This window comes from Brienomyrus brachyistius, chromosome 1, assembly GCF_023856365.1.
Source record: "Brienomyrus brachyistius isolate T26 chromosome 1, BBRACH_0.4, whole genome shotgun sequence".
Lineage (NCBI taxonomy): Eukaryota > Metazoa > Chordata > Actinopteri > Osteoglossiformes > Mormyridae > Brienomyrus > Brienomyrus brachyistius.
Genome location: NC_064533.1, coordinates 55,476,531 through 55,501,211, shown reverse-complemented (window position 1 = coordinate 55,501,211; position 24,681 = coordinate 55,476,531). Strand labels below are relative to the sequence as shown.

Below are 24,681 nucleotides of genomic sequence, written 5' to 3'. Positions count from 1 at the left end.
GAGCACACACAGCAGGCATGTTCTTCCTATGTTCCTCATTCCACAGAAGCAGGCATGCCACTGAATAGCTGTTGAAAGCAGTTCGCCTACAGCAGTAGGCAGGCTTCCAAGTAACCGACCCAGTATCACAGGTGTTCCATGCACTTTCAGGGGAAAAACAATACTGCGAGTATGAGGATGCCCCTGTTAATCAGGCTCATTGTCTCACTTGCCTTTCATTTTGTTTTGTTGTGCATCCAAGCACTGGACCTCCGCCCAGCACAGGCGGTCCTCATCCGCGCCCGAAGCCATGTGTCACCTTGCTTCATTTCTAGGTACCTAATTAAGTGCTTTGCACTTCCTCTTGGTACTTAGGTGGCTGTTTTTCTTGACCCCCAGAAACTGACAGGATTAAAGAAACAAACCAGCTGCACAGGTCATAACACGGTGAACCCAAGGAGGATGCTGTGCTCTGTGGATCCCCCAGCCCAAAGTGGTGTCTCCTACCTTCAGGCCTGGTTTTTTGGAGCATATTTGATGAAACTATACCTCTTTCACGGGCTACTGCTAGGGCCTCATTTTGCTTATTATATTGCTCTGTGTATGTGTGCAGTAGCATCCGCTACATCATTTACCAACCTTGAATGGTATCCAAACCATGGTGACATCATAGATTCAGCCTATGATCTTCAGCATCGCTGGTCCAGTCTACGATCTTTGACATCACAGATGCAGCCTACAGTATATGACATCGCAGATGCAGCCTACGAACTGTTACATCACAAATGTGGCTTACAATCTATGACATTCTGGGTCTGGCCTATGATCTGTGACATTTGGGGTTTGTCAGCTTACCTGTTTGAAGAACTGGCTTATCAATAGACTCTTGCTTTCATTAAAGCAGGCATATTTTGTCTGTGTTCTATAATGCATTGACACACATTGACTCTTTATATTTACATTACATTCATTTATTTTGGCCCCAACAATGAAATCACTCTGCCAGCCATGGGCTGTCAAGTTCCTTGGGGCAACTGTGTTGTGAAAAGAGCTGCATAAAAATAAATTGAATGGCACTGAAAAACCAAACTGCTGGTAGGAACACACCCTCTATGAGGCAGCTTGTTTTCCCATAATGCCATGGCACAGTGACAGTTTCTGTACACCCAAAACCTACCTCAGCAGCGTGGGTGGCCCTGTCCCCCCCCCCAAATGGAACTCAGACCCACCCATTCAGTGTTCGCAACAAGTGATACAGTACGATAAAATGATTGTGTATGTCAGGTGTCTGTGCATTGTTAGATCAATTGGAGAACTAATAATAATAAAAATATGTTCCATTTATATAGTGCCTTTCACAATCTCAATGTCTCTTTACACAAAAAAACAGTAATCGGTACAGGAAGAAGAGACAGAAGAGAAATGTTCAACGAAAACAAATGTTCAGATTTGAAGGAAGAGAAAGATGAACAATCATGGGGTACTGTAATTGTAGGAGAAATTTCAATATTTTGGGGGCCATGGGAATGAAGGACCTGCCGCCCATGGTGGAATGTCTAGTGCTTGGAAGAGTAAAGAACTGGTAACCAGTGTAGCTGAGACAGGATGGGTGTGATATGAGTGGATCTTGCTGTTGAGAGACAAATACATTTTTATTTCTCTTTATTTCTCTTTGTTCATTTGGTCTTAGTAATGTCATGAGTCATTTAAAAACTGATTTAAAAATGTAATTGAGTCTCTAGTCTTATTTTGTTGCTGTCATGGTGGGGCATGACACAGGCAGAAAGAAAGTAACAATCCACTGATGGCTCCCAGACAAGAGGGGTTTATTAGGGGAAGTAACAACACTAGGGATGGTACAAGAGAGACCACAAGGGGTCAGAACAAAACCTCCGGAATTGATGCTGCATTTCATTTACCTTGGAGGTCAAAACTCGGAACTGGGAATGACGTTACACCCGAGTTAATGGAGTTCCAGTACAGCACATTGGAAAGCCACTTACGAATACCAGGGACCTTTTTCAAAAAATAAGATTTCTTGCTTAGCTGGATAACATGTTGCATTTAATTTCCCCAGTTTAAATGGCCTTTATTTTCGTTCACTTACATTTATCCCAGAATACCGACTAAGCAAGAAATCCTGTTTTCTGAAACAGGCCCCAGCTCTAGCCCAGTTAATTTTGAGTCATTGGTAGCAATATCAGTTGATAACAACACATTACATGGTATTTTGCACATCAAACATAGCAACACGTCCACATATAGTACTCAGACAGTACTGTGAGTACAACTGATTTAATAAGCTACAAATAAAACACAAGTGCCAATACACTGTATAAAAACTACAGCTTCAACTTCTGTTGATAAAGGGGGCAGCTATCTTTAATTCTGAGGTTAAGTTTGTGTAGCTTCTTTCAGAATTCTGAGTCAGAATTCTAAGTTCAGGGGGCATTCCAGTTCAAATTTTCGACCAGGAACTTAAAAATTTCCATATTACGGAATACAGCATTTGCAACACGGGGAGCAGGACTGAGCAGCACAACAGAGCAACAAATACTCAGTAACTAAACACAATGACAGAATAATGAATGGAATGAGGGCAGGCACTTAAATACACAGAAAACAAAGGACAGGTGTAAATCATAATTACAAGTTAACCAATCACTAAAGGAACAGGACAATGAGCAACAGGTGGATCAATTAACAAGCAAAGAATCAAGGTATTCTACTAACACTGAAACTAGGAAACACTACACAGGGAATTACTACACTAGGATAATTAACATGGAACCAAAAAGCACCAGAAGTGAACAGGACACAAGCAAGGCAAACGTATAACAGGGAAAGAAAATAGAAAATAAGCACTGGGGAAATTGAAAACCAATAATTACAAATAAACAGACCAGTCTCTGAGCTGCATGCTCAACCTGAATTATGCAACAGTCTGGGGAGCAGGGAGACCACACTAGGAATGAACGGCTATAAGGCATTTACTGGCCAAATGGGAAGAGACAAAAGGCATGGTCAGACAGCACCGACCCTGACAGTCACCAATCAATTGTCGTGGCACTGGCCCACCTGATTTTGTACCAGCCCGCCCATGCTATGATTTCTGCTCTGCTATCGTTTCCAAACTGGCTCCCTGTTTACAGAAGGCATCATAGGAAGTGGAGTTTGAGAGGTAGCCCATCCTGACTGCCTGCATTATGGTCTCAACCCTCATCCAAAGGGTGATCTCTAGTGGACAGGTCAGATTGAACTTCTGGCCCTTGATGGATCTTCCTTCAACAGTAATTGGGTTTGTCTATTCAAGCAGGAGTTACTGTAGCAAAAATTAAAGTACTTTTTGTCAAGGACAATTTGCCAATAAAAGGTTCAGTTATTAATGATTTCATTGTGGTGTATGTGTGCTCATGACACACAACATACACTGAGATGACACAGTGCTCCTCAGTGGTCCTAGTGCAAATCAACAATAAATAGAATGAAAATATATAACACATAAAATATGACCAATTAAGACATATGACAGTAAAATCTAGGCATTGGATTAAATAACATAGTTAAACACCATTTTAGAAGGGAAAATTGTGCAAATGTACATGGAATTGATTGGATGGGAGGAAAATACAGTAAACAAAGCAAGCAGATTTTAGAGCCTGTCTCAAGCACCGAAGGAAGCGAGTTTGCTGCTGGGCCTTCTTAGTCAGGGGGGACACATGCTCATCTCAGGAGAGACCCTCAGTGAGATATATACCCAAAAATTTCATGTTTTGTGTGCTGCTCACAGCAGAGCCACCGGTATATAGGGGATTATTCTCCTCCCAAGTTCTTCTGAAGTTCACAACCATTTCCTTTACTTTATCATTAAGCAGCAGATTGTTGGCCTCAAAATGGACAAACAGTATTCCCACATTAGAGCATCCTTAAATCGTGTGTCAGTGTGGGTGTAGGGCCTTCTCTGTAGACCACTTGGGGAAGTCTGCAATCATGGATCCCACAGTACAAAACACATCATTAGAACAGAAGGGAGGGCTACAGTAAGATAGTCATGTTCTGTTGAAGCAGATGTTTTCTTAAGCATTGGAATGATTATGGCAGTTCTGAAGCGCTCAGGAATAAATGCTTGTCTGACCGAGGTGTTCAAGTCTATCAGGACATTTGTCAGTTCATGAGCTGAGACCAGCTGAGAAGCCGGTTGAGTTCACTCTAAACCAGAGTTCTTAAATAATTCTGCGTTGATTGTGGCTCATGGATGGATCTTTTGATCTCCACAGAGAAGAAAGCTATAAAACATCTGCATTCTGCTACCTCGCATCCCCCCTTAGCCATTTATTGCAGATGCTCCTTAGCCATTTATCAATGTTACACAGGGCCAGCCCTGGGTCTTCTGATACCCTTGGGGAGAATCTGCCCACTTGCTAGATTGCCCACTTAGTAGAAGATCTCCTAGCCCTCAGGTTATCTGTGCTAAAACTGGTTCATACTTCTTTGCATGTAGATTGTATGATGAGCATGTGTAACGTACTTTTGTGATCAATAGTGCATAAAATTCACCCATTGGAACATGCGCAGAATGTATGGGAGGAACAGTGGTACAAAAAGTACTAAATTTTCATACTTGAGTGTATCAATTTTCATATATAAAAGTACAGATATCACGCCAAAATGCTACTGAAATAAATGCTCTAGTAAAATACTACTCAAGTAAAAAATGTCTGGTTATAATACTTAAGTAAAGGGGGACTATGCATTCAAATCTATTGATTTTATCCTTTTGAATGACTTCAATACAGTTTTGAATAGTGCAAAACTGCAAGTTACAGTGCAGCACAATAAGGAAATGTGAGTCATGTAATTTTTTTTATTTAGAAAAAGTGGTGAAACTTGTCAAGCTTGCTGGTGCAGATTTGTGGAATGATATTTTTATTCAATGGAAAATGAAAAATGAAATTATTGAAAACGGGCCAGATATAATAATGAATGATCAACATTTTAAGGGCCAGTAGTTTTTTATGTCTTATTTGTGGTGAATAATTCGTGTTGTTGTCATTATTATTAATATTATTATTATTTATTATTATTATTATTATTAGGGGGCAGCATGGTGGTGTAGTGGTTAGAACTGTTGCCTCACACCTCTGGGACCCGGGTTTGAGTTTCTGCCTGGTTCACATGTGTGCGTAGTTTGCATGTTCTCCCCATGTCGTCGTGTGGTTTCCTCCGGGTACGCCTGTGTGAGTGACTGGTGTGTGAGTGTGCCCTGCTATGGGCTGGCCCCCCATCCTGGGTTGCTCCTTGTCTCGTGCCCATAGCTTTGGAACCCCCGCGACCCAGAATGATAAGCGGTTTGGAAAATGGATGGATTATTATATACACATGTTGCTCAATAATATCACGATCTAAGTGAACAAAAATGTGGTAAGTACCTACATGCACATAAAAGCTTGGTGCAGATAAAGTGCATTAACGTTAATGACGTCATCTGTGTATGCGCAAGTCTGCATGCGTAGAAGTGTGAACCGGCCTTCAGGTACCGCTGCTCTACATTGAATGCTTCTACTTTCTGCTGTGGAGCAGGGGGGGGTCATTTCTGGCTTATTGCGTGCCACATCGAACTGGCAAAAAACTGGTTAATCCTGTCCAACGGGGAGCTATCAGGTGCATACTTGGCACGTACTTGGTCATTCACTCGAAGTTTTCCTCAGCCGCATTTATGCCTAGTTGACTCCTTGATAGCATGAATGTTAGCAATGCCTTATTTGCCTCACTGGTACCTTGCATCAAACAGCAAAGTCTGCTAAATAAACTCGACAATTTTAACTCAATGGTCCAACAGCACCCTCATTCTAGATGATTTACTGGAGATTTCAGATAAATCTAAATATGTTAAACTGTGTTATATTTATTAAATAACCCTATTAGCTCTGATATGAAAGCAGCGCATTCTTGTGAGTGGTCATGTAAAACCAGGAGGCCCCTAGTCTTGCAGATATCTTTTCCTGGCAGTTTGGTATCTCTTCCAGAAGGTGCTGCAGCCCAAAGTGTCTAATGTTTTGTATCGCCCTGCTGTATCTGCCCCTCAGGGTAGGATCCCAGCATAGACAGACATGACAGCTGCCTAGGGTTCGATTGGCACACGGGGGCTCAGACAGACTCATGAAAAACAGAAATTAAATTAAAAAAACACATGCATGAAATTAAAAGGTTTATGTGCAGGTCAGCTCTAGCTATTGGCAGGATGGGTAGTTGCCTAGGGCCCCTGAATTACCTGCGTTATGGAAGGAAGTTCAATGATCATCAATTTTCTTGGAAGGGGGGGTCTCGCAAGTAAAGCTTTGCCTAGGGCCCATGAAAAGATAGATCCAGCTCTGCTCCTCTGGGCTATTTCTGTTTGCACAGGTACATTCAAGTATGCAAATTGGCATGTTAGTCCACTGTTTTTCTTCCTTGCTTCTCGACACAAGCATTCTTGTGTCGGATTGCAATTGCTTAACCAGATGATTGGTGTTTGGACACAAATCAACAAGCCCAGACCACTGTGTGTTTTCTTCTCATTTCATGCCAGTTCATCCATCCATTCAACTTCCATGTCAGGGTGGATGGAATCAGACCTCAAACGCTTGAGACAACAGTGTGCTCCAGTGAGTTACTGTGCTTAATTTGTAAAAGATACACGATATGTAAATGATGAAACTTCCTGAACCAAGTGCCACTTCAGATCAAGTCAAGTAACACGTGAGTGGAAGTTGCAGTAACTTGAATGCATAGTCGTTGGAGCTGTATATCAGTTTTGCGATGTTTCGTGTATCATCATGATGTGTCATCATCAGCATCAGTGCAGAGAGAATGTAAAAAATATTTTAAGTAATATGAAAATGATTAAGTAATAAATTTTTTTATCTCAAGTAATTTTACATTGATATGAATTTTAATTGCTATTCTTAGCATTTTTATGTGGTGCTTCGTGCTGCGGGAGTTGAGGGGGTGCCCTCCTTCCCCCAGCTCTTGTTTACAAAGGGCAACATGCAACTTTGTGCTTAAGAAACCACACAGATAGAGTCAGTTTGATTCAAACTTGTTGACTCAACAGGTTCCTGTTAAATATGTGAGCCAGTCACGCTGTTTTGCATCCTGTTTTTTTTTCTGCTTCTAGATAAATTGAGCCTTAGCTTCAAGGCAGCACGAACAACTCGCCTGTTTACTTGTGTCATATAGTACATCCCACACTTACATCGTACTTCTTTTTGCAACTACTGATACTTGCTCACTATTTCTGGCTTTTTTATTTTTATAGTTATTTGAATCTTGCATATTATGGTTCTGTACTATTTCATTTTTCTTCATGCTACGTATATCCTTTCGAGCACAATCCAGAAAGCAGGTGGAAAAGCATTTCACAACAGACTGATAATGTATGTAACAAATAAAACTTGAAACTTGCATTTGTACACAGAGAGTCTTTTTATGAGCCCTTGGTACTGAGATGCTTTATTTATTTGCCATTTCTACAAACACAAGTTCAGGCACATGTGGATACTTCACATCTTATTAAGAGACAGACACATAGATTTGTAGAGGTGCCAGTAAGTCTGGGGTCACCCCTAGAGCAGTTGACTTGAACCTACAAACTTGAACCCAGAACAAAGGCACAGATCCCTGACCTGCTGTTATGACTGACACCACAGAGGGTGCTATTGGATAACGCAAACTGACAGAGGCAGTGGATAGCAGACAGAGGAACTGTGTAAGGTTACATTTTGAGAGGGAAGGGGACAGGCACACGTAGACTCAAAGCTGTTTATTGACCATTTTCACCCAAATTACACCAGGAATACAGGAAGCAGGCAGAAAAAGCATTTCACTGCACATGCGTACAGCATATATTTGTGTGTGTGAGAAAAAAAAAATCAAAAAAGCTTGAAAAGACTTAAAAAGAAGCACACTCTGGATCTGGCTGGGGGGCTGTAAGCTCACACACTGGGCCCACCTCCCCCCTCTTTTGGGGGTGGTTGTGGGGCATCTACCTTCACCTCTCCCCCAGGCACCTTCTGCTCATCCTTTTGTCCTTCACAAGGAAAAATCATGAAAATATTAGAAGAAAGTGTGCTGAGAGCATCTTGGGGTTGGGGGGGGGGGGGGGGGTAATAACACGGGGGGGCCATGGCATAAGTGATGTAATTGGCTCTGAGAGCTGAAGTGGGAGGGGGGACTTACCTGGCTGCAGCGCATGCTCTAGCCTGTGGAGAGAGGAACAGAGAAAGACAGTAAAAAGTATGCTTGGGGGGAACTATTAGGTACAGATAGCAGCTTTAGACTGACCAGCAACATGGCCTGTCATTTTAGGCCGAACAGGTGAGAGGGTGTAAACAGGAGCCCACCTCTCAAACTCACTGTCGACTTCCTGTAGGAGCTGCGCATATTGGCTGATCTCAGCCTCCAGCTTGGTCTTTGTATTGAGCAGGGCTTCGTAATCCTGTGCCTGGCACTCAGCCTGGGTGCGAACCTTTCTAAGCTCCTCCTCCAGCTGTTTGATGACCTGGTTGACGCTGGAAAGGTCTTGTTGAATGTTGGCTTCGATGTCATTCAACATGTTCTCCAGAGAGCGATTCTGCAATGAGATGGGGAACACAAGTGATGTGCTGGTTAATGACTCGTTCTAAATCTCAGATGGAGCTCTGCTGCAGTAAGTTTCTGCTGATGTGCAGTGGAACAGCGCTACACCCCCATGTGGCACTGCCAAGGTTCCCAGCGTGATGCCCCCATATTGGGGTGCCAAGGTCCCAGACCCATACCGCATTGCCTGTCGTCTGCAACTCAATCTCCACCATCCGCTTCTGCTTCAGAAGCTCATTCAGCTCAGTCCTCCCCTCCTGCAGTGCATCCGTGTTGTTGGCCTCCTCGGCTTTCACGGTATCAAACTGGGAAGAGAAAGGGGTTGGGTTGGGGGGTTATATCATCTCACTGCCACAGCAGGAACCCTACTGCTGAGCCCTTAGGGAAGGTGCTTGGTTACTAGGTGAAATATGAATCTGACCAAGGAACAGAGCTGGAGCCACCCTTTTGGGGGACCTAAGTGTCCACTCCATTGAAATATGCCATTGGCTCTGCCAGGTAGCATGACATCAGCCATACAGAGCAGTGGGCATCAACACACCGGCTGCAGTGTACCGTCTCAGAATAAAAGGACAAAAGTTTGTAACTTTGTTTGTTACTGGAGCTATACCTTTGTAAATGTACCTTTTAAGGTACAGAAATGGACTCCGTGGAACATCCCAAAGGTACAAACGGCATTAATGTACCATCAGTCATACCGAAATGTCCCTCAGCGTCCATTTCTTTACCTTAAAACATACAATTACCTACAGCTAAGGGGACAATTGGCAGACCCTTGAGGGTCCAGCCACAGCAAACGTACAAATTTTTATCCTTTTTTTCTGAGAGTGTACAACGCAGCCAAATAGGACTGGCCCACAAAGTTTGACATGCGAAACCATGCAGAAGGTGCTGATAAGAAGGTTGGACTTGCCTTGTTCTTGTACCAGGCGTTGGTGTCCGCTAGGTTCTTCTGAGCGGTCTTCTCATACTGCTTGCGGACTTTGGCGATTATCTCGCTGAGGTCGGGAACCTCACCACTATCCACCTCCACGCTGATGTTGGACTCAGAAATCTTCTTGCACAGTTGCTCCACTTCCTGGGAGTGGGGGCAGGAGGGTGCAGCGATAGTGGTGAAAGGCCCTGTAAGTCATATATACCATGATCAGGTCTTTTAGGTGTCTTACCTCTTTATGTTTCTTCTTCAGGTAAACCAGATCCTCATTCAGTCCTTCAATCTGGCTCTCCAGATGCATGTTAGTCATGTTGGTGTCATCAATAATCTTGCGAAGGTTGTTGACGTCGAGCTCCACTATCTGCCGCAAGGAATTTTCACTATCGAACCTGCAGGGGGCGCGCAAGAGTGTAAGGGGGGGGAGCGGAAACTTCCCGTGCGCTAAGACCTTGGACTTTATTTAAATAAAATAGTTCTCAAAATTTAAATTATACACTGGAATAGCAATATTTTATATTTATATGATGTATTGCTAAAACATAAATAACATAAGGATCATTTATTCGGGCTGTAGTGCTTCTATTCCCGCATTTCCGCTGAATTTTGAACGTACTCGGGATTTTCAGTGTACTGTTACTGAACATCCTGCTAAATAAAAAAAAATAGAAATTTCACTGCATGCACGTGTATATTAGAAATGACTTTGCTTAATTCGTCCATTTGAATTTACATTCGCCTTTACTTTACACTGATTTCACGCACGTTTTTGGGAACTCCGAGTGCATTCGATGGACTCTGCACAACACGTCAGTATACCGTTATTCCTATGAAGTGTTAACAGATAAATATGCGTATTTGTGCAAAAAAATTATCTGTAGCTCATGTGGGCGGAAAAGAGAGCCTGACTTGACTTTGAAGTCTTCGGTGGCAAGCTGGGAGTTGTCCAGCTGCAGCATGAGTCGCGCATTCGCCATGGTACCATCCCGGACCTGCAACCGAAACGCCGCCGTTACCCTGAGAAGAAACCCCAGAGTGCCCATTAATAGGCACTTAACTTTCTGCTTTCTGTCACTTACGCGCTGTCTACAAATAATGTTGTTTCGGCTGTCAGCTACTATATTTCCAGTAATACTTTAAGATACTCAAAATTATAATTTGTATTTCTTAAAATAAATGCTAAATCCCTACAGTATGGGAGTTGTGGAAATGACGCAGCAGGTCATGTTCCAAATATGATATTAGCAACGAACAGCACACATCATTTTCATTAACCATTTAATGTACCTGCTTGCGGAGGTCAGCCAGCTTAGGGTCGAGGGTGTTCCAATCGCGAGCGCTGGCAATTCCCCGCTGGTCCAGCAAGTCCTGTATCTGCTCCTCCAGTCTGCCGTTGGACTGCTCCAGCTCTCTGACCTGATTCAGATAATCAGCCAGACGGGTGTTTAGACCCTTCATGGTTTCCTTGTCATCAGGTCTCGGACTCTCGGGGTTCTCCGGCCGCGCGTTTGAACGCAAAGGTACGCTGGCCGCGACGGGCCTGGAGCCCGCGTCCCCGTACAGGCTGCTGGCCCTGGAGACGATACCCCTTTGCTGCGGGTTTCCCGCGGCGCTGGCGCTGGAGAAGTCTCGGGGGGCATTCGTGTTCCTCGCTGGAAAAGACATGATGGTGCACGTATGTAGTGGCTTGGATTCAGAAGTCGACGGTATGACATGAACAGGTATGTGAGGAGGAAGGACTAAGGATTTGCATTTATAGTTGCTTCATGAATACCGTTCCCATCTGGGCTGGGCTTAGGATACTCCTGTTAGGCTATAAGTATTAATGCCAACCAATTTCTCGACAAAGCTCAGAATAAGAGCCCTGAGTACAAGGACAAATCAATATCCGACCAGCTTCTTCTCCATCGCCCTCCCAAATAATGACCCACGAGAAGCACACTGGCACCTCAAAGCGGCTTGTACCGTACATCTAGTATAGGGGTCACTTATATGTCTATATGTTTATTTACTACGTGCAGTTGATTTGTATTTTATTACTACATTGTACTTTTATTATAATTCTTTTTTGTGTACTTTTTGTCTTGCTTGTGAGTTTTACTGCCAGGTGTTTATGCCACCACCAACCTCCGACACAAATTCTTTGTAATTTTGCACATCGGCAATAAAATTATTTTTTTTCTGATTTCGTTTGGGTTCGTGCTATTCTTCCTTCCACGCGATAATTTCATTTTAGAATCATATTATTTAACGCCAAGGCACAATAACATAATGCAAGAAGAAATTAAAATGTGCTATTAATAAATACACATAAGACGTATAAATAAGTGAGACAAACAGATATACAGAAGATTTGGGTGTGCAGCTAGATAAGCTTATGAATTCGGTAAGAATAACTATATAAAATAAAGTGTGTTAATGAATATGGAAAGGTCCCATCAGCAGCTACAGGACGTAATGCGCGGAGAGCTAGCAGACAATCGTCTTCTCCGCACTGGGCAGTTTTTCGTATTCATTTAATTATTACATAAATGTGGGAAGTATAAGCATTAAATGATAGCTTGCTACATTTCTTTCATTCTAGTGGTTAGTACAAATATCCCATTAAGCTAGATCCAAATATGTGCAAAGATGCGGGCTAGCAGAATAACTTTATTTAATAAATATTTTGTCCGACTGTTAAAGGTATCATCACAGTGCCTTGAGCGATACACCTGTGATGGGTGTGTTTACAGCGCTCACGCAAACCCCGACGTGTGTGACATCCCCCGTCGCATGATAACTTTTAATAATTCATGAGGGCAGAGTGCCGCGCTGCCTTTAAGACACAGGTGACTGCCACTTTCTCTTCAGCTTCAGCTACATCCTGTCCTGCAAAGTTTTAAGCTGCAAGCCAGAATCCAGGCTCCAGAACCATTATGGCCTACAGCAGTCAGCCAAACCCAACCTTGAACGGAGGCCCGGACAACGAGGACCATGACCAGAAGGACAAGGAGAAGCCGCAGATCGTGTCTCTCAACGACAAATTCGTAGCTCGCATTAACAAGGTACAGCTCTTAATGTCCCTGGACGTTATCCCTTAATTACTATGACTGCACTTTCAGGTTTTCAATTAACTACAGCGCAGTACCTTCGTATATGAAATAGATCGTACGATAATATGGTTATTTAGGTACATCTACTATAGCAGGCTAGTTATGTAATATATACGCTTGTTGTGTTGTATTATAGATCCAAATATGTGCATATATGTGTGTATATATATATATATATATATATATATATATATATATATATATATATATATATATATATACATACATACATACACACACACACACGTATCTATGTTATTTGTGTCATTATGGAGAGTGCACAATGACAAATAAAATTATCCTTCGTCCTCAAACTGCTCACCGTATGCCTAGTCCATGCGCGGCGTGGCCAATTGGGAGGCGCTTAGCAGTTGTACCGGTCACAAACAAAATGATTCGACAGGTTTTAAAATTAAAAATAAATTAAAAAGCCTGTCGGAAACAAAATTGTTTTATGTTTAAAATATTCCACAACAACGCTTTACAATATTAACCAGCTAGTTTTCTCTCATACCAGAGACCACGAATGCTCTGCATAGGAAAACACGCAAATACGCGGCAGTTGCGTGTTTTATCGCTTGAGCGCAGCGTGAGGTTGCGGAGGTTCCACAACAAATCGTTTGTTATTACTGATAACTGATCACTTGCGGGACTGAGGAAGTCAGCCTGCTTAAACAGTTTAATATGCTATTTCTTATTTAATTTGATTTAATGTAATTCAATTTCATTTAATTTCTTCTTATCAGTAATGTCAATCATACCCTAAATTCATCGGGATAATAAGACTTGAACTGTGGCATTTTTTATCAAATTTCCCCCCGAAAGCAGACAAAATTGCCTGGAACAGGACATAAAATTCCCGGATTGAATATTAGTCCCACTCCGTACCTGGCCTGGTCAATTGTTTGAAAAACACAAACAAATACACAAATTACACCTGACTGGGCAGGTCCCTGTATTTATGCTATTGTTAGAATTGATTACTTTCTCTCGTTTTCCGTTCGCCTTGTGTGCAGCATTTCTTCCAATGCAGTAATGTTCGGCTGCCAGTCGCATTGATTAACAGTAAAACCCGTTTGCTTTTTGGCTACTTAAACACACTTTTCACTTATACCTTAAACATACAGTATGTACACATGGATCCCCCTGTCAGGAGACCACCACTTAACAATAACACATGTTAAATTTATCAGGGCGTCTCCCATGTTTATTTAGCATAAATGTCCCAGTTTCTGTCGTGTGGTGTGAAAAAGACACACAAAGTGTCCAGGAGCCACAAAAGTATGTACTTTTACTGTAGGTCGAGACAGCCCAATGACTGGTAAACTGAGACCAGGTTCCTGAAATTCAGCGTGAAACCGCCTGTAGTCAAGAGTGAGGTTCGCTCGAGGGAGTTTTACTTAGTTGGTTTGACATCTGACCAAGATCTGATTGGTTGTCTCTCCGAACAAATCATTTTGCTTTCTGCCTTCATAAGATAACGTTTTTGTTTAAGTAAAACTCCCATGAACAAGAAATGTATTTACTAAATGAATTAGCAGTGTGAAATAAAATACTGAGTGAAAGAAATGTGATAAACGAGACCTAAACGTATTAAATAAAATAGTATTAGTAAATAATACAAATAATAATAATCTCATTGAAATAATTGCCCCAGTTGATCAAATTAGATATTTCTAGCCCAATGGCAAATCTCTTTCGGGGAATTAAAACTAATGATTAAAAAAAACTTTCTTAATGCCGCACAATCGTTTTACTGTCACTACATCACCTCCTACATTGATAAACACCATTTCTGTTTGAAAAGGTTTTACTTGCTCCCAAGAATATAATGGGAGACATTTCCTTTACCGAGTTATAATGCCGGTTTTATATTTAATTTCTGTCATCTTTAAATTTTTTACATAAACTTGTGTGTCAGGCCGACGGGCGAGCAGGGTCCGGGAGACGGAGATCCAGGAATAAGGGGTATATTTGGCAAAAGGCAAAACGGAGTGCAATACGGTGGAGACGTCAATGACAGGATTTAGAAACATACTTGAGGGCGGATTTGAACGGAGACTCAAATACACAGAATTGAAAACAGCTGTTAACGCAGGGATTCCACAAGAGGTTAACGAGGGGGCGTGACATTGTGTTCAGTATGGAATCTATAATACTTCATGTATCTTAGGTAGTCAAAATGTCATTGTGTCTTGATTGGCCTAATTCACCTCTAGTTATCACGGCTGATACTTTACATTCTGAAGAAAGTGTAAATTGACTTAATATGTTTAGAAAATGTGAAAATATATTTCAGTCTAATCGTAAGGTTCCTCGGAGCGAACGCTCCCTCTTATGGTGAATTGTAGTATTGTTTGTCTTCGTTATTTTGGTCACACACGTGAGCGTGAATAAAATATACGTGCAAACTATATTTTGTTGAATAATTTCATCTTTGAATGAGATTTATTAAAATACACATCACATTTTTTGTTGGTTTCAGGTCCGCCAGCTGGAGGAGGAGAACAAGAAGCTGAAGACCAAGCTGAAGATACTACTGGATCAGGTACACTACACGGGTAAGGTAGACGAGATTGTGGATGAGCTGAGGTCCTCGCTCCTCAAGCAGGTAGACTCCCTGGCTCAGAAGCAGAGGAGGCTGCAGTTGGACTTGAACAGAAGCCAGGAAGAGTTGCGGCAGCAGCGGATGAAGTGAGTGTTCCTGTTTCCTGGAGTGGGTGGGGCTGGGTGAGGGGGTGGGACTGATTTTGTAATCTCATATGAAAACAAGCAGGACAGCTTTGAACACTTTTTTTGCCAGGTGCACTGTGGAGATTCCTCATATTTACATAATGCATAGGTCTAAATGATGACAATATTCAAAACAACTCCACAGACCAGGGGAGGGAACACGAAAAGAGGCCAGCATGTGCCCCTGTAATGGGCCAGCATGGTGACAGCGAGCTGTCTGCTCCTTCTTCCACATGTGATGATGGTGTATTTCAGTTTATAACCCAGGACTCTTGGGTTTGACAGGTATGAAGATGAGATCCAGAAGAAGGCCGAGCTGGAGAATGAATTTGTGGTCTGCAAGAAGGTTGGAAAAGCTCTTATCTGGTGTTCTGTCACATGTTCCTGTTTCTGAAACATCTCTGAAAGAGAGAACCCCCTTAATTTGTACTTTTCAGGATTTGGATGAGGGTTACCTTAAGAAGACTTCCTTGGAGCAGAAGGTGGCGGAGCTGACAGAAGAGATGGACTTCCTGAATAGAGGCTTCCAAGAGGTCCATATCAATTCCAGGCATCCAAGAGCATCCTACTGTGCTCCTGATTGCTTTCCTGGGTTTCTTTGACCTTATCTCTCCCACCCAACTCAGGAAATCAAGGAACTCCAGTCCAAAATCCAGAATGCTACTGTGGTCCTGGAACCAGACAACAACCGTAGTCTTGATTTGCAATCGATCGTGCAAGACATCAAGACCCAATATGAGGATATGGTAGCCCGCAGTCGGGTCGAGGCTGAGCAGTGGTACAAGAAGAAGGTTAGTAAGTTCTTATGCTATCACTGCAGATCACCCTTTGTCTCAGAAACCTCTCATCCTGTCCTACAGATTCTCTCTCTCTCTCTCTCTCTCTCTCTCTCTCTCTCTCTCTCAATCTCTCTCTCTGTGTGGGGGAGCTTTCATACTCTGATTCTCCCTACAGCTGAATGACATGGCAACCACGGCACAAATTAATGATGAGGACATGCAAAATCTGAAGAAGGAGATCAGTGATATAGTTCGTCTTATCCAGAAGCTCAATTCAGATTTGGATAGCTTGAAGAAGAAGGTAAGGAGCCCCCCGAGCTAAACAAACCTGTATCCTCTGGGTTGCTTTTTCAGAGGTCAGAGGTAGGACCCCTACCCTCATGGGGCACCACTTTCTTCTCTCACAAAGGTTATATAGAGACTAAGGACTGGGCAGTATCTAGGGCTCTGATTTCTCTGATGCGGAAAATGTGGATGGAATCGCAGAATCCATGCATGAAAATAGTGTACCTATAAATGTGTAATTTGCTGATATTGTGTTGACATTTTAAACCTATGAATTTGTTCACATTTTGCGATTCTCCAGATAGTTTAAAACACCCTTGCAAAAGCCATATTCAGAGACTTTTTAATAGGAAGGACTAAATGAGTGCAAGGATGTTGCCTAGTAACCATAAGAACATAAGAACATAAGCTGAACATAAGGTTCATTTCCCCTGCAGGAAGTCGGGGCCCAAACTCACCCAATGCTCAACCTGCTTCATATGCTTGAATTTTCTATGCTTTATTGTTATTTCAACTGACCCGTCCACAAATGACTTGAATATCATTAAAATGTTTTTGTTTGTCACTCACCACTGCGGGTGCTAATAAAAAAACTGAAACATGCTTATAAGCTGCTATATGATGGGATGCACTGCCAACAAGGTACCCAGAACTAAATTTGTATAACTGAAATTGGAAAAAATGGACATATGCAATAGAAAATTAAGAGACTTTGTCTCCTTAAAGGGTCATTTTTTTCAGCTTTACAACTTTACAGCTTTACAATAAAAACTTAAAATCCACAACCAATCAAAATAAATTAGATAAAACAGAATAAAAAAAAAATAAAATGAAATTTGAAAAAATATATATATATATTTCTTAGGGTTCTAGGAGATGCCGCACAATATTTTCACAATAGTTTTTTTTCATATAGGTCAGTATCAGTAATTATCACAATGTAATTCAAGTCACTATTTATTTACTTTGAAACGTTTTGCTTAAAATCTCCTTAGTACTCCAGTAGTAGAGTTATTACTAAGTATTTGTGTTCCGTTCAAGTAAAGTGTCACTGATAAAGCATAAAGAAATCATACAAAACTGTAACTGTGTAACACCACAAAACTGTAGCAGTACAGTATTTTCTCTGATCGCCTCACTGCTCATTACAGGAGGTGGAATTGACATTGCTGGTAGAGTCCCACAGGGAAAAAATTATGCCGTGTCCCATACATGATGTGATCTGTCCTGTATTTCTTCAGATTGAAAGTGGAAACTGTAATTGCTGATGCTTCTGACAGTATGCATTCTTTATGTTGTACTGGATGACAATGCCTCAAGCGGTTTTCAGTATTACCAGTTTTAGTTGCCAGAATTTAAAGTACACAGCACTAGTCTGTTGTGTGCTGAACTTTAAATTGTCACAGTATACAAGGTAATTATTATAGTTTCGATATTTCAGTGCTTTATATTTAAATTATTTTAAATTTTATTTTGAAATTCAGTGTAGTTTTTTTCAGTGTCGTTCTATTGCTTTTTATTATATTTTTTTAATATTTCTATATTTTCAGGTTTTTATGTATTTTAATTTCGGTTTACATAATAGTAATTTTATTTCTAGACTTCATATCTAGACATCTAGAGTGAAAGTTGTGGAGCTGTTTTATGAGCGTGATCTTAGGGAATCCTACATGCATATACAGTATACATTTTGCACTAATGTTATCAAAAAGGGGTAAACATATTCTGATGTAACGAGAATACTCCAGGGCAGGGGACCCAAATAGAATGAAGAGAGAACCAGTGCAATGGGAAAGAATAGGGCCTTAGGAAGGGTGGTGAAATCCAGTTTGCCCTTACTGTGACATAAGATTCAGTTGTTAGGGGGGTCCACCTATCGGTGATAAGAGCCACATCTTTGTCTTTGAGTAACCTACATATGTGTTTGTGTCATGGAGAGCAAGATGTGATAGGCAAAAAGAGAATTTCTCCATTGGGATCCATAAAGTGTCACGTCATTTCATTTGTCTTTTGTCTCAGCAGCCATACTATGTGTAGTTCAGATTAGATAATCCACCTAAAGCTAAGCTAAGTTTGAGTCTGTCCTGTACTTGGATGTGAGACCAATCATGAATGCGAAGTTGCTGCTGGTGTTAATGTAGCCAACGGGTTAGCCCAACCTGTGGTCACTGCAGTTATGGGGGTACTGTGCTGTAAAAATATGGATGAGATATAAAACCGAGATCCAATATTAATTTTCACAACCAAATGTCTGTTTTTATTAAATTTGATTATACAGGGGTGCACATAACTAGTACGCATTCACCTTTAAAAATGATACGTGCGACAATCGATTGTTTGTAAAAGCGTACTTATTTTATGTGCATTTGCACTGCTATGACAAGAAAATAGCTTGCATTTCAACCCGTATGCCGCAAATTAAATCGAGTTAGCATATAAAGATTAAAATGCATAATATTTTGTTTTCATAGCAGCGCAAATAGCCCAGCTATGCTCACAAAACCCGATGTACAAAAATGAATTGCTACTTATTCACTTCATGGCTGCTCCAGTGAAGCTGCACTCTGTCTCCACCCTCCTGGGTGACATCAGCACACATCTCTCCCTTCATCTTCTCTGTTCATTGCTCTCTCCTGTCCATGCACACATGTGGTCTTTCCTCTCCCCATTTTTTTCCTGTTTGACCCCTCTCCCCCAGAGAGACAACCTGAATGCAGCCATCGAGGGGGCAAAGCACCGGGGGCAGCAGGCCCATGAGGAGGCGCTGCAGCAGATTACCAACCTGCAGGACGCGCTGAGCCAGGCCAAGCGCGACTTGGTACGGCATGTGCGTGAGTACCAGGACCTGATGAATATCAAGCTGGCCCTGGATATTGAGATCGCCACCTACAAGAAGCTTCTGGATGGAGAGGAGTTCAGGTAAGCCAATTCAGAGAATAAGATAACAATCCAGAGATCACAATTATGATTACTGATGGCAGAGTGCATTGTGGGGGCTGAAATTCCACCTCCACTCTGTGTGCATGGCTTTCATGTTCAGTCCGTGTCATACAGGTTTCCTCCAGCATGCAATTAGGTTTACAGGCAGCTTGCAAACACTGTTTAGCCAAACTCACACAAGCAGGAGTCAAAAGCCCCAATGCAGGAGGTGTGAGGCAATAGCGCCACTCGTTGAGGCACTATGCTGGTCATTTCCTATTGTATTATGTTATGTAGTGGTGTTTGTGTAGATGTTAATTTGGAACATGTCCCCATTTGGCAGATGTCCTGTGCCTGTCTGATTCTCTCCCTCTCTCTCTCTCTTTCAGACAACACCGCCCCATGAACCACTTTTAGCCAGACTGGGCTACCACTCACCCTACTGTCCCTAGACAGTCTCTGTCCCCAGGAGGTTTCTTTCCTTAGCCAGTGTCTGTCTTTAGCTGGTGTCTGTCCTCACTCACTATTTCATCTCCCTTCACCCGTTTCCCATGTTCTCCAACTCCGCTCAGTGATTTTGCCCTTTTGCTCGGTGTTATGTGGTCACTATTGACTGGAATGTTCTGGAGTTTTTTTATTAGAATTCTGCCTTGATAGTAGTTTCTGAATGGTGTTTTTAGTTTTTGCGGGACGATGTGTGGGGTATGGGATTTTTTTTTTTTTCCACTGCAGATTATGTTTAAATTAATTAAGTTTTAATTAATTGTTACTCCAGAATAGCTCCACTCTTTCAAAATAAATGTATTCTCTTAACTTGATGCATTTATTTCTGTTTATATAAAGTCACAACTTATATTCTGATATGTGGTTGCTACAAGATACCTCAGAAAGTACTGACAATGTTACCACAGCTGTATCCCATGGTTATGTATTTGTCACATTTCACAAGTCAAGTGTGAACTGGGACCGTCCCTTTAAAGCTTTTGTGCCCCTGTTGAAAAAGGCTCTGGCTTGTCTTTGGTCAGCTGAGCATGGTTGACATGGCCAAACTTTGATGCAGCATTGCTCAGGTAAGACAAGAGCTGAAGGTACCTGAGAATTTAAATTCTGAACCGTTAGGGATCTGTGGGTGGCATGTAAGTACACAACACATTTTTGTAAGAATACCTTGTATTTCACACACATCCTAAGGAGTGACACTGAGGCTGTTTAATGGAGTCAGTGCTGTCTGATGTAACTAAATGCAAACCATCCAAGTCAGTCATTTTCACAGAGCTCCTATCTGCGGCACAGATCAGGGGAGATGCTCTCCAGAGGATCATGCTGGTGGCGCTCATGAACCAATGATCTGGATTGGTTTTCCTGTGTTTGTTTGGGTCAGTCATAGTGAAGAATCAGATGCTTTTGCTTCAGGGAGACACTTTCACCCCAGTGCATAAAGAGTCTTCGGTGCTGCCTACAACAGGGGGGCCAAATGCGCAGATGACTGTTTAAGGTCTTGGTGTTTTCAGTACACAACAGCTTTATCCTAACTTGATCTCTAAAACGATTTTCATACAATTTTTCGTAACTCAACAAGTCTATTAAGCTAATATATTAAAATTTGTATGAATTGTTTTCCCACGAGTCAGTCATGGTCGAGCAACACATGCTGAATAATTCATAATTCAGCAAGTTATGGCCAATCCTCAAAATGATTATATATAATTAAGACTAACATCTGGGGAAATGCACACGTATTTTCATCAACCTCCTAAGATATCTTTAGAGAAAAGCAATGGGCTGACATCTACTGGGGCAGCTTCTCACACACAACGTCATGAGTGAAGACGTATGAAGATATCCATCTGTTCTTATGGCAGTGAGAGACACGGCAATGTTCTCCATGAATTTGCAGACCCTGGCACACCTCTAATCTCTGGGTAGGTGCTGCCAAAAACTGACTGATCGGAAATGTGTCAAAAGTTTGTCAAATAAATACTGGGGTTATCGGTGACATTTGGAGCTTTCACTACCATACAGACCTAGTGCACATAGGGCTTCATTGCTGTGATAAACTGCAGTTCATTTTCTGCTAAGTCCGTGGGAGACAGATACCAGAGACTACAGAAAAAGGAAAAATCCATGGAGATAATTTATAATTTCTGAAGGTATCTCTCATTGGAGGCTTGTAAAAGAACAAGACGCCAGATGTTCTGAGCTGAGGGCTATTAAATGTGACATTTCCAAAAAGACCCTGGAGGGCTTCATCTGTATTCCTGTTTACACTGCAATGCTGATATGGATCAGTGCCCCTGGGAACACAAGTGACATGGGAATCATGTCTGACTAATGGGGACTGTTTAAGCTCAGGCCAAGGGGATCCCACAGATGATCATTCCTCCATTATAGCACAGACAGTCGCAGCCAGCAGGGGGAGCTGCTGGGAACGCAGTCCACTGCCAAGATGTACAGTATGCTGGAAACTCACAAAACAATAGAAAAACAATAACAGGAAGAAGCAGAACAAGCAGAGTAACATATGAAAACAGCTTTTCAGTCAGTTACAGGGAATATGCCATTAAAACTAAGACACAGTGTTTTATATCAGATTCCCAAAAACATAAATATGAGATTCTTTTATAATGGACATGTGTTAAAGTTTAGAAACTAAACCCTGGATGTAATGGAATGACAGGGTTTCCTCTGGAAGCTCCAGTGAATATGGGAATCACAGGGTCTCGACTGTGCACCCAGGAATGACACCTCCTCTGGGAACACCAATGAATCCGGGAATGACAGGGTCTCCACCGTATGTCCAGGAACGACAGGATCTTCACCATATGTCCAGGAATGACAGGATCTCCTCCAGGAGCTCCCGTGAATCCGGGACACATCATTTCTGTTGCTTTCGTCCAATAAGATTTCTGTCCAAATCCCTGACAACAGGGCTCAGCCCCGTCCTGTCCGCTCACCCCCGCTACAGCACCCCCCCACCCAGCGCTCCCGCATCCTGCGGATGAGCTCACGTGCCGGGTCAGTGTACTGCCGGTTCCCCAAGCCCAGAACCACGGGGATGATAGCCATGCTGCCAATGCCAGTGCAGGACAACACGGTATGGATGGTGGGCCCCACGGGCGGGCCCCCGTCCCGGCGCAGCAAGGCCACGGACACATGCAGATACACGATATAGGGCACCCAGCACACCAAGAAGGTCAGGGAGACGGCAGTGACGCAGCGAGCATAGCGCAAGTTCAGCCGCTGCTGTGCCTCAGAGGCAGCGGCCTGGCCGGCTGCGCGGTGCAGCTTACAGATACTGCGCAGCTGCCGGCGTGCAATGATCAACACACGCGCTGTCATAGCTGCCACAGAGATGATGGCCGGCACAAGCAGGCCATACACCTCCAGGTAAATGAAGTCTGTGGGGAAGATGACACGATAGGAGCAGCTCTCCTCTGCCGAGTACACCGCCTCCTCCTCCACTGAGACGTTCCAGTGGGCCGGTGTGTCATTGAAAGCCACACTGGCATTCCCCATGCCGCCCCCACCCCCACCATTACGCCGGTTGTTCCAGCCGAAGGCAGGCAGCGAGGCATAGAGCAGCGGCGGCACCCACACGACCAGAAGCGCTAGCAGGAAGCAACGGTGTGCCCAGAAGTGGCTGTAATGCAGCGGGCTGACAATGCAGACATAGCGCTCATAATGCACCATCACCAGATTGGACAGGAAGGACAGGAAGAGAAAGTTGGGGAAGATGTGCACTAGCAGGCAGGCATCAAAGCCCAGGTCACGGTTGAGGCCCATCCAGGGGATGAAGGGCAGAGCCACACCCGTGCACAGGTCAGCCACCAGCAAGCTCAGGAAGAAGTAGTTGGGGGTGTTGTGCAGCTGCCGGTTACATACGATTCCTAGCAGGATGAGCAGGTTGGCCAGGATGATAACAGTGGACAGGGGCACTGTCATGCTGTAGATGAGATGGCCCTCATCCAGAACCGAGGCACCGGATCCCATGACTGGGGGGTGGGGCGGGTGTCAGGGCCGAAACCCACCTGCCAGGGTGGGTGGGTCAGATAAGGGAGAGCTGCCTTCAGGGGAGAAGGTGGCAAGATATCACAATGACATTACTGACCTCAGAAAACAGGCCAGCATCTAACTTATTTAAGCCTATGTGTATAATCACAGCAGTGGGACACTGGTGCACAGACAGCCTCACCCTGCGTTCTCAGCAAGCTCAGCATACCACGGCAGCTGTTCTGCATCTGGCGCTTACAACGGAAAACAATCGCTACATCTACTCCGCTACTTCATGAAGGCAAAGGCGTTTCATTAGTGCGTACTTGGTATTTACGGCAGGAAAGAACTCGCTTTCAGAGTGCATTTACTCTCTCACATGTCACATTAGTAAAATTATTAGATTTGGTAATGATACTAAGATTCTCACTGGAACATATTTTATAGGGTTGCCTATATTCCGTCGTAAAATGGGTATTAAACAGAATTAAACATTTTCGGTCGATGGATCAGACGCACCACGATAAAAAGTTACAACAAACAGAGAAATCTATAACACTTATTCCGTTATAACGCAATTAAGACGTTTTTTGTAACCTGTTTTAATAATTATATACACTTTGTTTGATCCATCCTGGGTTATTTCCTGCCTTGCGCCCGTATTTTCTGGAAAAGGCTCCTGACTCTCGCGACTTTGTTGAGGACACGCGGATATGGAAATTGGATGGACAGATTGATGGACACATTTTGCTAATCTAGTGCCAAATAAATAAGCACCAGACCATGCGTATAATAAAGTAAAGTGAGGTAAAGGCTTCACCTTAGAAACTCGCGTGTCTTGCTGCTCTTTTGCCGGTCAACGACTGGCTCCCGTGACTGGTCCTCCGACCCGCACTGTTCCTTGTAGGTCCGCTATCTCCTGTGTCCCAGCCGTACCACGGCCATCAAACATCTTTCCATGCAGCGGACGCAGTAGAGGACGGGGAGACAGCCGGGGGGCGCCGCGTCTGCGCCTCAGCGGCGCCGAGGAACTGGGGATGCGCTGTTTGTATTTAGCACGAAACTAAATGACAAATGATCAGATAATGCGGTTACTAATGACTGTTTAATGTCCCGCTTGGAAAAATGCGGCTCTCTGCCAAATCTCCGCAGAATGTCCAATAAAAAGCCAAAGTTAAATTTGTTCATATTCAATATTAACAACAATTAAGAGATATTTGCTGTAGTAATATTATACTGAACTGATGACGTTGAATCGTTAAAAAAATGTACATTTAAACAACAAAATCCGTTCTGTGTAAAGACTTTTGGTTACCTTGTGTCATGTGTGTGCGCGAGAACGCGAATTTAGGAA

General features: G+C 42.9%; 3 protein-coding genes across 4 annotated transcripts; 1 reads left to right on the top strand and 2 right to left on the bottom strand.

Moving 5' to 3' along the window:
- Positions 1–7,424: 7,424 nt before the first annotated feature.
- On the bottom strand, positions 7,425–11,273 carry LOC125750323 (keratin, type I cytoskeletal 18-like). The gene is made up of 8 exons (XM_049027939.1): positions 10,814–11,273; positions 10,436–10,518; positions 9,762–9,918; positions 9,509–9,673; positions 8,775–8,900; positions 8,361–8,590; positions 8,197–8,219; positions 7,425–8,047 (listed from the first exon to the last, which is right to left on the bottom strand). Exons 1-8 carry the CDS (start codon positions 11,189–11,191, stop codon positions 7,953–7,955), a joined length of 1,257 nt encoding a protein of 418 aa, XP_048883896.1. The 5' UTR covers positions 11,192–11,273; the 3' UTR covers positions 7,425–7,952.
- Positions 11,274–12,357: 1,084 nt separating this feature from the next.
- LOC125750061 (keratin, type II cytoskeletal 8-like) lies at positions 12,358–20,150 on the top strand. Of its 2 annotated transcripts, XM_049027360.1 has the most exons (9): positions 12,358–12,573; positions 15,107–15,169; positions 15,233–15,315; positions 15,640–15,700; positions 15,792–15,887; positions 15,981–16,145; positions 16,309–16,434; positions 19,117–19,337; positions 19,727–20,150. In XM_049027360.1, the coding sequence occupies exons 1-9, from the start codon at positions 12,445–12,447 to the stop codon at positions 19,752–19,754; spliced, it is 972 nt and encodes a 323-aa protein (XP_048883317.1). In that variant the 5' UTR covers positions 12,358–12,444; the 3' UTR covers positions 19,755–20,150. The 2 variants fall into 2 exon arrangements, with proteins under 2 accessions (XP_048883317.1, XP_048883309.1); XM_049027352.1 differs by having other exon boundaries at positions 12,359–12,573; positions 15,107–15,315.
- Positions 20,151–22,268: 2,118 nt separating this feature from the next.
- On the bottom strand, positions 22,269–24,295 carry LOC125731000 (G-protein coupled bile acid receptor 1-like). Its single transcript, XM_049005851.1, has 2 exons — positions 24,148–24,295; positions 22,269–23,401 (listed from the first exon to the last, which is right to left on the bottom strand). Exon 2 carries the CDS (start codon positions 23,325–23,327, stop codon positions 22,269–22,271), a length of 1,059 nt encoding a protein of 352 aa, XP_048861808.1. The 5' UTR covers positions 23,328–23,401; positions 24,148–24,295.
- Between the last annotated feature and the right edge of the window lie 386 nt (positions 24,296–24,681).

What these genes read in the sequence shown, in the direction of transcription:
- LOC125731000 (XM_049005851.1), bottom strand. Translation starts at nt 23,327, where the DNA reads ATGGGATCCGGTGCCTCGGTTCTGGATGAGGGCCATCTCATCTACAGC.
- LOC125750061 (XM_049027352.1), top strand. Translation starts at nt 12,445, where the DNA reads ATGGCCTACAGCAGTCAGCCAAACCCAACCTTGAACGGAGGCCCGGAC. An exon ending in TCGTAGCTCGCATTAACAAG is followed by an intron (nt 12,574 to 15,106) that starts GTACAGCTCTTA and finishes TGTTGGTTTCAG; the next exon opens with GTCCGCCAGCTGGAGGAGGA. An exon ending in AGCAGTGGTACAAGAAGAAG is followed by an intron (nt 16,146 to 16,308) that starts GTTAGTAAGTTC and finishes TTCTCCCTACAG; the next exon opens with CTGAATGACATGGCAACCAC.
- LOC125750323 (XM_049027939.1), bottom strand. Translation starts at nt 11,191, where the DNA reads ATGTCTTTTCCAGCGAGGAACACGAATGCCCCCCGAGACTTCTCCAGC. An exon ending in TGAAGAAGAAACATAAAGAG is followed by an intron (nt 9,674 to 9,761) that starts GTAAGACACCTA and finishes CCCCACTCCCAG; the next exon opens with GAAGTGGAGCAACTGTGCAA. An exon ending in ACGCCTGGTACAAGAACAAG is followed by an intron (nt 8,901 to 9,508) that starts GCAAGTCCAACC and finishes TTCTCTTCCCAG; the next exon opens with TTTGATACCGTGAAAGCCGA.